The following is an 18,621-nucleotide window of genomic DNA, read 5'->3' as shown; positions in this document are numbered from 1 at the left end:
ACACAAAAATTATCATTCCTTAATTATAACTATAATTTATCTCTACCTTGAAAGTATGTGTTATTTTATATGCAAATTGAAATGATTAACCCAGAGGCATATAATACCATAATTTTATAAATCTCTGATTACATATCAACTTCTATGTCAGGGGCGTTTCCAGCCATTTTTTAAAGGGGGGGTTCCAACCATATGTTCCCATTCAAATGCATTGATCGGCCAAAAAAAAAGGGGGGGGGTTCCAACCCCCGGAACCCCAATCCCCAGATCCACCACTGTATGTTCGTGTTACAAGGATAAAAAAATAAAATAAAATAGACAATAGCAGCTGATTGGGAAATGTTGTTTACCCAAATGATTTTACAGATCTCAACTTATGTAAATAGTCCAATGCAATAAGATTGTTTTGCTTTTTTGTCATCATTCCACAAGACTTCATTAAACAAGAATGTGTCCATAGTACACGGATGCCCCACTCGCACTATCATTTTCTATGTTCAGTTGACCGTGAAATTGGGGTCAAAACTCTAATTTGACATTAAAATTAGAAAGATCATATCATAGGGAACATGTGTACTAAGTTTCAATTTGATTGGACTTCAACTTCATCAAAAACTACCTTGACCAAAAACTTTAACCTGAAGCGGGACAGACGGACGGACGGATGGAAGAACGAACAATCGAACGAATGAATGGTCGCACAGACCGTAAAACATAATGCCCCTCTACTGTCGTAGTTGGGGCATAAATAAAAGTTTGCATCAGCTGTTTATAACATATAATGTATGCTTTAAACAGCTGAAAGACAAACAAGACATGTCCAATTAGAAAGAGAGTTAATTAACGTAACAGGAGATGACCAAATATTTAAATATTTCCTGCAGCATAGGTTGGTAAGAAAAACTGTAAAACAGATATATATATAAGGATTTCAAAAAGAGGGATCACCTGGCAAAATGATGAAACTGATATCACAGGTCTATTTCTTATATTGCAAATCCCAATGGACTGTATTAAATAACATGTGGTATGATTTCCACCACAGACCAAATAATGTGGATTAAAAGGTTAACCTGATATGCCAACGCTCCAGCAACAACCACTGTTGATTCATTTATTTTCATGGGTACCAATTTTTGTGGATATTTTATGTCGGGGTTTCTCCGAAATCTGCATGCAAGCCTATAGAAAATGTGTACTTTGTTGAACATTTAAATTCATGGTTTACATATACCAACAAAATCCACAAAAATATGTAGTCAACGAATAATAATGAATCAACAGTTTTATTGAAGAAATTATCTACAGTAACGATAAAAACAGAACACTCCTAGGCCTTCCAAAAACAAAGTTTAATTTACTGTAGTGATTTTCAACTGCCAGTTCTGTAAATTTGTTGTCTCCCTTGACAAAATTCTTTTGATGAGGTAAATAAGTTTTATTGACTTGAAAAACTCACATTCACTAAGGCCAGCAGCTGAAGTGAGTGATTTTTTTTTTCAATTCAATTGTACCACATATTTACAGAATTAAAGGACAGTAATTGTTTAATCCCATATATTCCAAGAAAAAAGTATTAAATGACAGTTATTCATCAAAACCAATTGTACATCAAACATTTTAACATAATGTAAAAGTATGTGACGTTTAGCAGATATTTATTTCACATAGTTTCTGGTAAAAGCTTTGATTTAAAATCTAATTTTTATAGAAAAACCTACTAAAATTATACTTATATGGAATAACACTTATAACTAACTGTACTCAAGTCCCTGAGTGTCTGAAAAAAGAAATTGTAACTTCTACAAATCAAAGCTTTTACCAGAATCCATGAGACTAAAGATCTGCTTTTTTGAAACTGAAATGTCCTTAACTTCAGTCTCTTTGATAAACTTGTTTTATACCTGCACTGATCCTGCCCTCCCCAAGATCAGGACTATCCAGTCCTGCTAAGTTAGCACCTGAACGATTCTTCTTGGGTGGAAGTAAACCTTGAAATTTCTTAGGATCTTTGTCCAATTCTTTCTCAATCTCTGAAAGAATAAAACGCAATATTTATCTTTAACATTACATGCATTTTCATTGAAATCATACAACGCAAAAATGTTAATAAATTCTTATTTAAAAGCCTAAAAATTTCAGTTTTTTTTTTTATCTATTTCTACAGATAAGTGAGCTGAAGTAAATACATTTACAATACAGTTTATGTTTATTTTGTATAAAAAGTTATCTCAAGAATGAATATATGACACCTGGTGATGCAAATCCATATTTGCTTTTAATATGCAGTGTACAAAATCTCCACAAATATTGATTGTTGTACTTTTTTTTTAATCCTTGTTGGCAAACACTAAATCTTTTTTTTTTCCTTACTAGGTAATTACAGTATCTCAAATTGATATTCTATGTAAAAAATAATGCCAAATATGGTTGCCAATATTTAATTACAGAATTAAGTCTGGACTTCAATCTTTCTCTTTAGAATACAGAAATGATAGGTATCATATTTCTCAATTTCTAGTTTTCAAAATATTTTTGTATGGTATTCAATTGGTTGAAATTTTGAGTGTACCAATCCGTTATTGATTGTTTCACAGTGCATTCTATATAATTAAGATTCTAGGTAAAATCATAGTTTCTTTTGTTCATTCTGAAACTAGTGTATAGTAAATTATGTTCGGACTGTTACAATACCTGACAGTACCTATGCAAAAGCACAACCATCTTTTTGTGAGTTAAAAGAATACCTTCATTAATACTGGATTTTTCGAACATATGTTCTAATACATTGTGAATTTCTTTGAAGGTAGGTCTGTCTTTAGGATCCCACTGCCAACCTACAAAAAAAGTTTCCATTTAGATTATTTATATATTAATTTTTAGTTTAAAATTTGAAACAATTTTTCAAATAAAACACATGTTATTGATATAAAGAAAATGATTACCAAATAATTATTTAATTACTCTTTTATTTCTCCCTTCCTTAAAAGATTTTTTAATTGTTAAGATACTATTTCATCTAAAAAAATATTAAAATAAATTATCATATTTTGTCATCTGAATTAAAAAATTGCAACTATCATATAATCAGTTTTTGCAAAAATACTGGTTTTATCAAGGTCAACCTACTTTTCCCATTTAAAGAAAATATGATCTGTACTTACATAAAGGAATATATATACATTTTTTTACATAATGAAGCAACAGTCTGAAGGTCTTTTTTTTCATTTATAATATTTACAGCTGTTCCACATAACTATGTAAAGATGAAATGGAAGACCTTTGAATCTGCAGCTTTCAATGTACAAATCTTCAGGATGACAGCATAAATACAAACACAACATCCGTCATTATTTGCTTGGTTAGTTTCATATGTCTCATGTTTATTATATGTTTAAATGTACAATAAATGGGTAATCACATGTAAGGAAAGTAAGTACTAAAGGAAGAAATAAACTCTTACATCTCATCATCAGTTCATATACACTGGCAGGACATCCAGCAGGTCTGTCCATCCTGTAACCCCTCTCTAATAAATGGTACACCTCGGTCAATTCCACTCCTGGATAGGGAGACATCCCAAAAGTAGCCAACTCCCACAGTAATACACCAAATGCTAGAAAATAATCTAACACTGTGTAAGATGTTCAAGTTATTGCGCATTATTTTCAGGTTTTAGTTTATAAACATGCTGTCTTTCTATGTTGTGATGTTACACTATTGTTTCAGAAAAAGGGTGAAGGTTTGGTACCATTAAAAGGTTTAAAACCCGCTGCTTTTGTTTGCACCTGTCCTAAGTCAGGAATCTGATGTTCAGTAGTTGTCGTTTGTTGATGTGGTTCATAAGTGTTTCTCGTTTTCGTTGTTTATATAGATTAGACCGTTGGTTTTCCAGTTTGAATGGTTTTACACTAGTAATTTTTGGGGCCCTTTATAGCTTACTGTTCGGTGTGAGCCAAGGCTCCGTGTTGAAGACTGTACTTTGACCTATAATGGTTTACTTTTATAAATTTTGACTTGGATGGAGAGTTGTCTCATTGGCACTCATACCACATCTTCTTATATCTATTTAATCAAACTATACATAATATAGCTGAATGTTCATTTTTATCTACTGATTTGTATACTTTTTTCTTGATGTTTGTTTTCATGTTAAGTATCTAAAAAGATTTTTTTCATATCTTTAAAGTAAAGGCCTTGTAATGACTTGAGAAAGATGAATCATTTTTATGCTACTTGTTTTACCACGAAGAATTTTCCAATTGTATTTTTCAAGGTGCTCTACATGAACACCTTTCCCATATCATGTTCTTTTATAAAAAGAACAACAAATGTAAAAGTGCAAAAAATTTTCTCTACTGAAATTTATCACATATCAAAATAAGTATTTAGTGGATCCAATTAGACATAAATTTCTCTCCTATATTTTTAAAAGGCTGCTATGTTAAAACAAATATTTTGAAAAAGGTTTTTTATATGAACCTTGATGGTACTAGAAATTTCAATCCAAACTAATTAATCCAGCTAACGACTTCAACAGTCACATGTGATATAATTAAAATAATGTCCAAATAAAAATCTATTAGTACATTGTTTGCAATGAAATAGCATGATTTCCAATTTTAAATCAAAGAGCTTAAAAGCTCTGAGGGAAAAGACGGCAAATGTTTCTATTTTTTTTTTGTATCTTTTGATAGTCTTCATACAAAGAATGAGCAAAAACATGTAGAAAGATTGATAATATTGAAATTAATTGTTGGTTAATAATGTAATTTCATTTCCTTAGCCAAGAATTCATCATAGAATTAATTTGGACCAATAAAGAGATTGGCACCTTCTAATTCAAAACATTTCATTAAAGTTGAAAGTTAATTATCTAAAATTCAATTGAATTCTATCCTTTAATAACTACAACAATATATATATTTTTTTATTGTATACCACTGAACTGCAAGCTAGGGCATTTCTCCATTTTTTGTGACAGGGCTCTAAGATTTTAATTTTTTTCTCGATAAAGTGAGGACTGAAAAGTCTATTCAGTTTTAAATTTCCATTTAAATATGTTTAAACTACAAAAAGCCATTTGAAAATTTTATATATTTTTTTTACCATTACAATGATTATGTAGGTACATAAAATTTTGTTTTAATGGAAAACTACTTATCATATAATAAATATCACATTTTAAGTGTTTAGACACACAAACTTTTCTTTAGGTGGATAATTACTCATCAATTTGAGGTGCTCCTGTATTGGAGGAGAGATTCTCAATACAGTTACAGAAAAGAATGAAAACTGACGTTTCTCTCCCCAATCCCATGTATCCCCATTGTTTACCGTGAAAGTTGACCTACAAATCAAAGCATTGCATGTTTGAATCATCTACAGAAAACATAATTATGTTTTTAAATAAACAAATACCGATTTCTGTGAATGATTTTAATAATGAGGAAAGGATATCCCTGCTTCTACCTAGTGTGGAACTCCAACCATGACGTCACTAGGTTGGATATATTTAGAATATTTCGTAATACTGATTTTTCCGGATTGTAAAAGAAACGTAAATAATGTTAAGGAGAGCTCAAGATACGATAATTTCACGAGATACAGAAGTCAAATGTGTTAAAAAGTGTTTAAAGTCAATCTGTTCATTTGTGTGTCTCCTTCTCGTCAATACACCTTATCGCTATTCCCGCTTGACCCGAGAATCTGTCCAGCTCGAACTTTTGACGTCATAAAACAATCACTTTTCCATTGTGGCGTCAGATATTTTCTATTATGACGTCAAAATTTGACGGGAACTTGTGTGATGTCCAGTAATGGCGGACAAATAGCGATAAGGTGTATTCAGTATGAAATTTTGAGGTGTTTTCCCCAACTATAAAAATAAAATGATTTCTGTGAGGGGCTTGGAAGTCTGGCCAGCCACATAGGGAATTGACGGCTTGAAGCCATCTTTCCCAAAAACCCTTTAATTTCACATGTGAAATAAATCCAGTAATTTCAATCGTCTATTAATGTCATACAATAATGGGTGTTCTCAAGACATTGTCAATGACATTGCAAAACTAAATGGAAATGTGTAGAAAAAGATATAGTATTTTATACTTTATTTTCATTAAAAGCTCACAATCAATGTAATAAGAAGAATAACTAACCGAAGAATCAAAATATAGAAAAATATTCTACTTGTGACCAAACAACACTGATAATTAACTCATGCGCACATTCATGAATTTATGTTCAGTCACTCTTTGAATATTTTTCTACATTTGATTCCTCAATTAGTTATTCTATAATTATCTTCTTCTTCTTCTTTTTCTATACATACCCCAGACGTCAGATCTCGTTGAGAATCTGTTAAATGCCAACCCTTCAGGTGCTGTCCATTTGATAGGAAACTTAGCTCCAGCATGGGCTGTGTATGTATCGTCTTTCATTAATCTGGCCAAACCAAAATCTGCTACTTTCAGTATATGGCTATCACCTACCAGACAGTTTCTAGCTGCCAAATCTCTACAATATATCAAAAATGCTTTTAAATATCTGCTTAACTAACCAGGAGATATCATCTAGCAGCTAGACAGTATATCCTTCTAATATATTCTTGTTCTTTGAACACACTCAAATGTATAAATGCTGCACTGGGGATTCTTTTATTTTTGTGGGTCTAGGAAAATATGTGTAAACATGAATTTTTGATATTGTGGCTTTAACAAAGATTACACATAAAAGACTATAGAAAATTTGTACTTTGTTGAACTTTTAAATTTGTGGTCCACCTATATCCACAAATTCCACTAAAAATTTGTTATCCAGGAATAGTAATTCATGGAAATACAACTTACATACAATATTGTTTAGTCAACTCTGTGGTCAATATCTTTACCTAACACAAATTTGATGCTTTTGTTAGTCACAATATTATATGTTTTCGATTGGTACACTGTTTTACGAGGTTACCAATTTTTTAAGCTTTTGCAGGTACTAAGAAAGAGTAAAAATCACTTAAGTAGGTAATACTTAATTTATGGAGTACTTAATTCCATAAATTTTCAGGTTAATCAAACTACAAATTTTAGTACTCAACTAAAATGCATGTTTTTAATTGATCTGTAATGCTTAATGTCTGAAAGCAAAAATTTGAAATCTCATGTCCTTTTACACCGCAAAAAATTATTTCAGATTTACAACAGTTATTTTTTACTGTCAAGATATGCCAGTCTTGATGCTATGTTGATCAATAACATTTCTCAAATTTGACTACAGAGATTTAACTAAAATTTTCAAATGTTTTAAAAGAAAAACTTGAAATATTTCTTGATATTTTTTTGACAGTAGATTCCTACATGTAAATTGGACAAAAATATTCATTGATTTTGGGACTAGATTTTTCAAGAATTCAAGCACTTTTATAAAATCTAATCAAAGAGTATTTATTTAATTTATCCAGTAACAAATCAAATCTCCTATTCCATCTTTTTGAGTAAAATTTTTTTTTTTATGTTTTATGCAACTAGTATCTGTGCTATGTTTTCGTAATATCAGAAGCTGTATGTATAACAATTACTACCTATGTATAAATGACCTAGCCTCTAGATAGGCCATTCCTGAAGCTATCTGTGTTGCCATGTACATTAGAATTGTGGGTCCTATATCTTCCTTGTTAGCACTACGCATAAAATCAAGGAGGTTTCCATTCGGCATGAACTCTGTTACAATGTAAAATGGTGGTTCCCTGGTACAAACACCTACAAATATACATATAAAATATATAGTAATCAGCAAGTGTTCATGTATGACAAGAGTATGAAACTTTGTAAACAGTACATTGTCATGCTGTATTGAATACTGTAAATTCAGAAATTATTGTGATTTTGTCATTTTAGACCAAAATGCATTTATTATTTTTCCGATACTGAGAAAATCTGCTGCATTCGTATAAAAAAATCCAAAATGTGAGTTTAAATTATTTCAATTACAACCCTGTCGCATTTTTTGCAATAATTTCTGAATTTACAGTACTCATATAGCTATAAATCACTTTCGCCTGGGTTGAGTGAATATCAATGAAACTTGTGATTGTGGAAAACTTGGATGACAACACACAGGCACTACTCTGAAATATCCCCCTCAATCACCAGTATTGATTATGAAATGAGTAGATTCTACAAGGACCTAAAATGGCCCCCATTTTTAGCTTTTGACCAATATTACAATGAATCATAGTTAGAACATTGACTAGGTAGGAAATATAACTTTTTGTGGAAAGTTTACATATTAGGATTCTTTTTATGATGTCACAAATAGTACACATTTTGATTTTCCACGAATATTCAAGAAAGCAAGTAAATTTCCTTACTGTTCAGCTACAAATAATACGTGCATTTTCAAGACAATAAAAAGTTGTAGTGAGAGTACATACAGTCTCTTTCCAATGCACAGATACATGTAGATAAGCATTTGCATTTATATCTTTATTAATTTGGACATTAAAACTCATATGTACATGGGTTGGCTGAAAACAGCATGGATAGATAAAGAAAATCACATCAAACGCAGGTTAAACACTATGGATTCATTTATTTTTATGATTTAAATTTTCGAGGATTTAGGAAAAAATATATTTTCATGGATATGATTTCGTGGTCTTGCCAAAATATATGCAACCCTAAAGAAAATGTGTACTTTATTGAATATTTAAATTCCTGGTTCACCTTTACTCAAGAGATCCATGAAAATTGGTCTCTCCCGATTAATAATGAATCCACGATTAATAATGAATCCACAGTATGAAACACCTGGATATCATCTGCTTTCCGGTGTGTTTAAATAGTTGTGTTAAAATCTTACCAAGTAACTGGACTAGATTAGGATGCTTCATTTCTTTCATAATGGCTGCCTCTTCGAGAAAATCTTTTAATGCCATGGTATCTTCCTGTATTTATAAAAATAACTTCATTTATTATATACTTAGTAGTAAATACAGATAAATTGTATATGTAATACAATCATTGGCAAGGATGCTGTATCAGCCACTCGTGATGAAATCGATATCAGCACGGTTGCAAAGGCTTTATCACACCTTAAATCTGTATGATGTCACGTCATCGATTGCAGTCACTGTTGCAAAAAGGCTTTATCAAACCCCTAATCTGTATAACGTCATGTCAAACCTATAATCTTTATGACGTCATTTCAAACCTCCTTATCTGTATGACATCATGTCACATAAAAAACATCTACGTGAGGTATATGTATATAATAATGTGTATATGATATGGCTTTTTCAAAATAATGGTATAATTGTACCCCATGATAAAACTTATTTGTACATATATTTATTCATTAAATTTGAAGAATTGCCTTAGCCGTGTGATATGACTTTTGTTATCAACTGCGGTTTATATCAACTGCTTCCGTTTCATATCAACTGCTTCCGGTTATTATCGCATGCTTTTCGGTAACGTTATCGCCTGACAGTTCGACATCATTCGGCAAATTCCGGAAAATGTACCTAAATGGTACGTTTTTTTTTTAGTAAAACATAACAAAGTTGGAGAAAAAGAAATATTAATAATCAGGAAAATATATTATTAAAAAATACAAAACAAATATTACAACAAATGCATTGTTTCAAAGTTTTAAAAATAGTTTTGTCTGTATGTCTTCTGCTGAAGTATATGATAAAAAGAACATAACATGTCGTTTTTCATATCAGACCCCTTATCAGCCCTGTCGGCGCTCGGGCTGATAACATGACCTAGGGCTGATAAGGGGTCTGATATGAAAAATGCCATGTTATAATCTATATATCACACACTGTATCAACCCTCAACCAATATAATCCCTCAAGCAGAGCTCTTGGGATTATATTGGTGTCTCGGGTTGATACAGATGTGATATTGAAAAAGCCATATGATATTCTCTATGTACTGTAAATTCAGAAATTATTGCATCTATTATTGCAATTTTTGAAGAATGGACTAAATGAGAGATTATAATTATTGCAATTTCAGGAAAATCTGCATACAGATATAAGTATTAGAATTTACAGTAATGGGGATTACGAAAAGCTTATTACTTTAATGCATTAAAAGCAAAATTTAATGGCAAAGAATGGCCATGTTTTGAAGCTTCAGTGTTCTCCCCATTATTTTTTAATAACATCATGGGATTTGATAAAGCACTGTTTTACTAAATTTCTAACATTTTATAAGGGCTGTTCCATTAAAATCATAGAGGACCCAGAGAAGAGACTTCTAAATTCATCTCTGGTTGGATGTGTTTGTACAGTGAAAGAGTAAGAAAATTCTGAAAGTTGCTTCTATAGGTGGTCACCCTTTTTTCAAAGTGCCATCCCTGGGTACCATTTTTGTTTTAATGTTATTATAAAAACTATTCAGATAGCACCATGTTACTTAAATGCTCAGAGTAGAACCCAGTTTTGATGAGGATGCTTAACTTAACACAGAATAAATATGATTTAGTGCTTGAAATATGGTTTAATGCTTGAAAATGGTGAAGCACTTGACAGTATGGCTTAGTGTTTGATATATGGGTAAGTACTTGACATATGGTTTAGTGCTTGACAGTATGGTTTAGTGCTTGACAGTATTGTATAGTGCTTGACATTATGGTTTAATGCTTGAAATATGGTTTAGTCCTTGACATATGGTTTAGTGCTTGACATATGGTTTAGTGCTTGACATATGGTTTAGTGCTTGATAGTATTGTATAGTGCTTGAAATATGGCTTGTGCTTGAAATATGGTTTAGTCCTTGATGTATGGTTTAGTGCTTGACATATGGTTTAGAACTTGACAGTATGGTTTAGTGCTTGAAATATGGCTTGTGCTTGAAATATGGTTTAGTCCTTCAAATATGGTTTAGTGCTTGACAAATGGTTTAGTCCTTCAAATATGGTGTAATGCTTGACACATGGTTTAGTGCCTGAAATATGCTTTAGTCACCCGTCTTTTGTTGTTTGTAGAACTGTAGATGTATGTTGTTGTTAGTAGAGCTGTAGATGTATGTTGTTGTTAGTAGAGCTGTAGATGTATGTTGTTGTTTGTAGAGCTGTAGATGTATTTTGTTGTTAGTAGAGCTGTAGATGTATGTTGTTGTTAGTAGAGCTGTAGATGTATGTTGTTGTTTGTAGAGCTGTAGATGTATGTTGTTGTTTTATTTGTCTTCTGAAGTTTCTTTGTCATTGATGTTTACCAATCATCTCATTTTATATTCTAAGCATAATGTACTATGCCAAATTTTCTGTATTTACAGTATTCAATGGATAAATTGATACAAAGTAAAGTAATGAAGCAGACTTATCAAACCTTAAGAGTTTTGACTGCTACAGTCTTGTTGTATCTCTTCCATATAGCTTCATATACATCTCCATACTGGCCACCACCTATAATACAAGAAAAATTTCAATACATGTTAACTTTATCTGTAAATAAAGCAAAAAGAAAACTCTTGAAAAAATAAAAATGTGGGTGTTAGCAACTAAAGATCACTGTATGACCTTCAACAATGAGCAAAACATATAGTGTATAGTAAGCTATAAAAGGCCCAGAATAAACAAATATGACACAATTCAACGAGAAAACCAACAGCCTGATTTATACTTATAACAATATAAGAAAAATAAATATGACAGACAACACCCAATATGTCTGTCAGATACTCAAAACAAATAAATATGACAAACAACAACAAATAGGTTTGTCAGTTACTCAAAACAAATATATATGACAAACAACAACCAATATGTTTGTCAGTTACTCAAAACAAATATATATGACAAACAACAACTAATAGGTCTGTCAGTTACTCAAAACAAATATATATGACAAACAACAACCAATATGTTTGTCAGTTACTCAAAAATAAATATGACAAACAACAACCAATATGTCTGTCAGTTACTCAAAACAAATAAATATGACAGACAACCAATATGTCTGTCAGTTACTCAAAACAAATAAATATGACAGACAACAACCAATATGTCTGTCAGTTACTCAAAACAAATAAATATGACAGTACACAACCAATATGTCTGTCAGTTACTCAAAGCAAATAAATATGAGACAACAACCAATATGTCTGTCAGTTACTCAAAACAAATAAATATGACAGACAACAACCAATATGTCTGTCAGTTACTCAAAACAAATAAATATGACAGACAACAACCAATATGTCTGTCAGTTACTCAAAGCAAATAAATATGACAGACAACAACCAATATGTCCATCAGTTACTCAAAACAAATAAATATGACAAACAACAACCAATATGTCTGTCAGTTACTCAAAACAAATAAATATGACAGACAACAACCAATATGTCTGTCAGTTATTCAAAGCAAATAAATATGACAGACAACAACCAATATGTCTGTCAGTTACTCAAAACAAATAAATATGACAAACAACAACCAATATGTCTGTCAAAACAAATAAATATGACAGACAACAACCAATATGTCTGTCAAAACAAAATAAATATGACAAACAACAACCAATAGGTTTGTCAGTTACTCAAAAATAAATATGACAGACAACAACCAATATGTCTGTCAGTTACTCAAAACAAATAAATATGACAGACAACAACCAATAGGTTTGTCAGTTACTCAAAAATAAATATGACAGACAACAACCAACAGGTTTGTCAGTTACTAAAAAAAATATAAAAAGGTTAAAAAAGGAACTCTGGAAAACTGTATGATCGCATAGAAGGTTGTATGAAAACATACTAACAAACAAGCACTATTACTTATACCTTTGACTTTTTTGATAGTCCAAATGCTTTAACTTCAGATTGGAGAATTACAAAATAAATCATAAAAAGGTGGATTATATAACCAGTATTGCATATGAGTCAAAAACATTGTGACTCATGCCAACAGTCTAAATGGTCCTGTTGTTAGATATAACAAACATTGTGACTCATGCCAACAGTCTAAATGGTCCTGTTGTCAGATATAACAAACATTGTGACTCATGCTAACAGTCTAAATGGTCCTGTTGTTAGATATAACAAACATTGTGACTCATGCTAACAGTCTAAATGGTCCTGCTGATAGATATACCATATCTTATTACCTAATCTATGTTTCATTGCTATTTCTGTTCTTTCTATTTCCCATCTATCTGGTTCCGGACTAAGACCAAATACTGTTGGTTTCTGGCGTTTAGGAGCAGGATATAGTAAAGTGGTTACCAGTCCATCTGAATGTATTGAGTGATGGTGTACAAGTTCAGCTAAGGTGTTGAATCGATGTTCTGCTGTAACATACACCTAGGAAAGAAAATTTTGTTTAAGAAATAACACTAAAATGTAACAAATTTTTCTTGTTGAAAAGTTCAAGAAAATTTTAACTGAGTCTTGACTTATCATTGTGATTTTTGTATTTTTGTTAATGATATAATAAAATGCTTCCCTAAGTGCAACCTGATATGATCGCAGAGGTCGAACCCTGAACAGTTGGGGCAAGTTTGGACACAATATTCAAGCTTGATACTGTCTGAATTTGATTGTGATCAAATTTTTGACATAATATAGGTTTCTGACACAAAATAAATGTGGTCAAAGATCTTAAAAATTCGAAATGGGACATTTAATTTACCTAGAATGGTCTGATATCCAAAATCTAACAACATGGTTAGATTCAGCATATAAAAAAACACCAATAATTTAATTTTAGTTGAAATCAAACAAAGTTTAATTTTGGACCCTTCAAACCTAAATATGAACTAATTTGAAAACAGGGCCCAAAATAAAAATCTTTATTCCCACAATAAGCTTCAGCAAATCATACAGCCGCAATAATTCAGTTTTTGATGAAATCAAACAAAGTTTAATTTTGGACCCTTTTGACCAACCAACCCAACCCACCACCCACCCACCCCCACCCCCACCCCCACCCCCCCAAATTGGAAAAAAAATCCCCCCCAACTTTTTGAACAGCCTATCCCCCCCCCCCCCCCCTTTTGGAGTAATTAACCCCAAACTCAATCCCAGCCTTCCCTTTAGGGTATGGAACCTTGTAGTACAATTTTTGAGAGATCCATACCCTTAAATACAAGTTATTTTCTGGAAACTAGAAAAATGCTTGTTTTTTACCCTTTTTTGCCCCTAATTCCTGAACATTTGGGGCAATTAACCCCAAACTCAATCCCAGCCTTTCCTTTGTGATATGGAACCTTGTGGTACAATTTCAGAGATCCATACACTTACACACAAATTATTGTCCAGAAACTACAAAAATGCTTGTTTTTGACCCCTTTGTGGTCCCTAATTCCTAAACTGTTGGTACCATCACCCCCAAAATCAATCCCAACCTTCCTTTTGTGGTATTGAACCTTCTGGTAAAAAATTCAGAGATCCATTCATTTAAACTTAAGTTATTGTCAGGAAACCAAATGTGTCTTCGGACGACGATGACGACGACATCGTAGCATTATACGACGCGGTCATATAAAAAGTCCATAATATTGAATTCAGATCTATCATACATTGCACATGTATCTTGTCTTCAAGACAAATTAGTTAAGATTAATCTACAGGGGAAGGCTAACATGTATGTGTGTCCAAAAGGCTGGGAAATAAAAAAAAGAATTGTAAGGATTATACAGGGGAAAATGGGCAAAGCATCTAGTATGACCAAAGATGACCAATAACCTTATCAACTCTTTGCTAGAGCAATTAAACTTTTTTTAAACAATAACATCTGCTGTGAAAAACCAAAATTCTACAAACTGACTTACCTTGCCATCAGAATCTTCACTTATTCTGTAGTGGTATACACGACCTTCAAATCTGACAGAAATTGACCTCTGGCCTGGGCTACTTTCACTTTCTCTAACAAGGAAGCTTCCATTTATTCCACTACTAAGAAGGTATTCTGATGCATTTCGCGATATCTGTCCATGGTACCAGGAGAATTTATCCAGACTGTTGACAGGAGCAATGTAGTTACTAGGCACCCAGCCAAGGTCATTGGCCTTGTTTTTGACCTCACACCATTCCCCTCCTTTGTTGTAACCAAGGATAGTTATTTGTTCACCTTGAAAGAAACAAAAATACTGTCTAATGACATTTATCATATAGCAACATGATACAAAATGAGAGGGAATGTTCATCTTATATCTTACTACTATAACTTTAAAAGAATGCAGAACAATACACAGGAAGCTTTATCAAATACAACTCAACCTAAGAGTAAACAATAAGTTAATATGTCACCAAATCCTTCCTTCTTGTTTTTAAATTTATGAATGAAATCATATTATTTAAAAAAAAAATTAACATAAGAATATGCATTCCTCTCCCAAAGAGCATATTTGAAAATACTCCAGGCAAAGCCATTCTTTATTCTGAAGTAGGATCTTTATTCTGAAGTAGGAAAGGGGTATGAAAATCACATTCTAAAAATTCATAAGTGTTCCGTGGAACCCAGTGTCTCGCCTAATTTTGCTGTTAGTCACAGGCTCAACAAAAATGGGGAAAAAATTATTAAAAAATTTCCTATAGATACTATCTTTTCATTGTAAGAAGCTTCTGTCCAAGTTTGGTAGAAATTCAGGATAGTTTATGAATCTAATAAATGTTTTAAAAACTTTAACTGCAGACTGTATGTAATGTTAACTGGAAGAAACACTTAGTCCACTTATAAGTAATATACAGAAAAACAGGAAATTAGTTTTTACAAAATTTCATCTAGATACTAGCTTCTGATCATAAACAAGCTTCTGCCCAAGTTTGGTAGAAATCCAGGATAGTTTAAGAAAGTTATTAAAATTTTAAAAATTCTAACCACAGAGATAATGTAATGTTAACTGGCAGAAAAACTTAAGTCAATTTATAAGTAAAATACGGATACATAGGATTTTTTTTTTACAAAATTTACAAAAGTTTGGTAGAAATCCAGGATAGTTTAAGAAAGTTATTAAAATTTCAAAAACTTTAACCACAGAGTGAGTATTTGTGGACAACGGAATGTAGGATCGCTATGTCTCGCTTTTGCGACAAAAGTTGCAGGCTCGACAAAAATCAAGTTATCAGGAATTGCACTTCTATTGTTAAATCATTACATTTCAATAGCAAGGTGTCAAATATTACATGTATATAACAAAGGTCTAACTCATACAGCAGCAAGAAGACCTTTAAGAATTCCGTGTCTAACTCATACATCAGCAAGAAGACCTTTAAGAATTCTGTGTCTTAACTCATACAGCAGCAAGAAGACCTTTAAGAATTCCGTGTCTAACTCATACAGCAGCAAGAAGACCTTTAAGAATTCCACTCAAACCAGTTCTAGGGGCAATCTAAAACTTGCACTGAGGTGAGAGTTGTTTTGCTCCATGTAAAAGGCCGCACTGTGCCACCAACATTTTTTATTACTAGACACTTTGTGCACTAGTTTATATATTTTTCTTAGCCCTAAGGGAACTAAGAAGTATTTTCTAAGCTGTGATGAGACATATTTTTAAATGCAGAATTGATAGGCAAGGGAGATATGTACAAATTGTGTTAAGAAAATTCGTAAGGGTTCTTCGGAACCCAGTGTCTCGCCTACTTTTGCTGTTAATTGCAGGCTCAACAAAAATGAGGAAAAAAAATAATAAAAATATTCCTCTCTATACTATCTTTTGATTGTAAGTAGCTTCTGTCCAAGTTTGGTACAAATCCAGGATAGTTTAAAAAAGTTGTTAATATCTTAAAAACTTTAACCACAGAGTGAATGTAATGTTAACTGGCAGAAAAACTAAGTCCATTTATAAGTAAAATACGGAAAAAATGGAATTTTTTTTTTACAAAATTTACTTCTGGGTACTATCTTATGATCATAAACAAGCTTCTGTCCAAGTTTGGTAGAAATCCAGGATAGTTTAAGAAAGAAATTAAAATTTCAAAAACTTTAACCACAGAGTGAATGTAATGTTTCTTGGCAAAGACTAAGTCCATTTATAAGTAAAATAAGGAAAAAATGGACTTTTTTTTTTACAAAATTTACTTTTGAATATTATTTTATGATCATAAACAAGCTTCTGTCCAAGTTTTGTAGAAATCCAGGATAGTTTAAGAAAGCTATTAAAATTTTAAAAACTTTAACCACAGAGTGAATAATTGTGGACGCCGCCGCCGCCGATGGAATGTAGGATCGCTATGTCTCGCTTTTTCGACAAAAGTCGATGGCTCGACAAAAAGCAACAGGAACCTACAGTTTTGGACTAAAAAATACTGCCCTTATATTTTTTCTTTAATTCTAGCAAGGTTTTGTTCTAAAAATCAACTTTTTTAAAGTTTGTATCTCAAAAACGGCAACTACTGTCGTCTATAAGGGAAATAAATTGTTTTTTACAATCTGTAGGAATATCGAAATAAGTAAATTTGATAATCTCCTCTTCTAACATATCATTATGGAACTGTGTTTTCTATTCTTTTATGCACATTCTCAGATAGTACGAACCTTTAAATATACTTAGTTGGTTTTCACCACCTTGCTGGAAATCATACAAAGCAACAAACAGGTTTGGGTCATCTTCACCCTGGTTGGCCAACAGATTTTCTTTAGACATCCATTTTGTATCTAGCAGACCTAAGGGGGCATCAGGTAGTGGGCGTGTCTGCAGCAAGGAATCTGCCAAATAAAAAATTTTAAACATTATATATCATGTTTCTGTAAAAATGAAATTATTTTTTACAAATTTATTTTATGTGGAAATTTACGTGTACAAGTAGCATTTTCCTTTACCTTTTTTTTTACAGTGGAATTTAAAATACATTTTTGTGTGCAACATGTGAAGAATGCACTTTTCAAAAATACAATAAAATGCACATGTGCATTCATTCCATGCCATTTTAATTTTAAACTGGAATCTAAATGTCAAAATTAGTTACATACTTGACTGCATTTTACTACATGTACATGTATACAATTAGGCCATTTGGATCTAAACAATAAATAGATCAATAATTTATGACTAGTACAAGTCTGGTTAATAACGTGTCCAGTTCTCTCTTCAGAATCAATTCTGAATAGTCAATGACCATTTGTTTATTAAATCAATTCTGAATAGTCAATGACCATTTGTTTATTAGAACTATAGAAGTACACAATTATTTATCAATCATTAACAGGAATTGACTGAGATAATTACAACATGATCATTAACTGGACTGGTCATCCTCTAACAGACAACATTTTAATGGGTTACACCTTTATGTATATAAAAATACTGTCTTAGTGTCTATGTCAACCTTCTCCATAAATACTTGCTTTCAAATAGCATCCTGGTATAAAAAAATTTAAAATGCAATTGGTTGTAGAATTGATAGAATGAGTGTAAACTACATTTTATAAGGCATTAGAGACATACATTTCTGCTGAAATCAAGGCTAAATTGCCTTAGGGACGTTTAGTACACACTACATGGCGTAGGTTCATGACTGGTCTGAATTTTTCTTGTTTCAATTCCTTAATTTCGGATATAATTGATTCAATTTTTTCATCTACCTAAAAAAATCAACAAACTGACCTCTAAGCCATTTGGCCTTTTTACAAATATTTTCTGTGTTAGTACACGTCAATTAAAGGAAAACACAT

General features: G+C 31.9%; 1 protein-coding gene across 1 annotated transcript in view; it reads right to left on the bottom strand.

Annotated features, from left to right (window-relative positions):
* The window catches only part of LOC127729028 (tyrosine-protein kinase Abl-like), a 41,806-nt gene that overhangs the window by 8,738 nt on the left and 14,447 nt on the right, over nucleotides 1-18,621 (bottom strand). The window contains exons 2-11 of the mRNA XM_052236630.1: nucleotides 17,485-17,655; nucleotides 14,780-15,078; nucleotides 13,115-13,310; nucleotides 11,336-11,412; nucleotides 8,854-8,938; nucleotides 7,574-7,751; nucleotides 6,332-6,516; nucleotides 3,464-3,616; nucleotides 2,748-2,837; nucleotides 1,905-2,033 (exon numbers count right to left, since the gene is read on the bottom strand). Coding sequence (XP_052092590.1) covers nucleotides 1,905-2,033; nucleotides 2,748-2,837; nucleotides 3,464-3,616; nucleotides 6,332-6,516; nucleotides 7,574-7,751; nucleotides 8,854-8,938; nucleotides 11,336-11,412; nucleotides 13,115-13,310; nucleotides 14,780-15,078; nucleotides 17,485-17,655 — 1,563 coding nt within the window. The remainder of the gene's footprint in view (nucleotides 1-1,904; nucleotides 2,034-2,747; nucleotides 2,838-3,463; nucleotides 3,617-6,331; nucleotides 6,517-7,573; nucleotides 7,752-8,853; nucleotides 8,939-11,335; nucleotides 11,413-13,114; nucleotides 13,311-14,779; nucleotides 15,079-17,484; nucleotides 17,656-18,621) is intronic.

Source organism: Mytilus californianus, unplaced genomic scaffold, assembly GCF_021869535.1.
Source record: "Mytilus californianus isolate M0D057914Y unplaced genomic scaffold, xbMytCali1.0.p SCAF_2, whole genome shotgun sequence".
Taxonomy (NCBI): Eukaryota; Metazoa; Mollusca; class Bivalvia; order Mytilida; family Mytilidae; genus Mytilus; species Mytilus californianus.
Note: the sequence above shows the minus strand (reverse complement) of the source record. Positions and strands in the feature narration are given on the sequence as shown.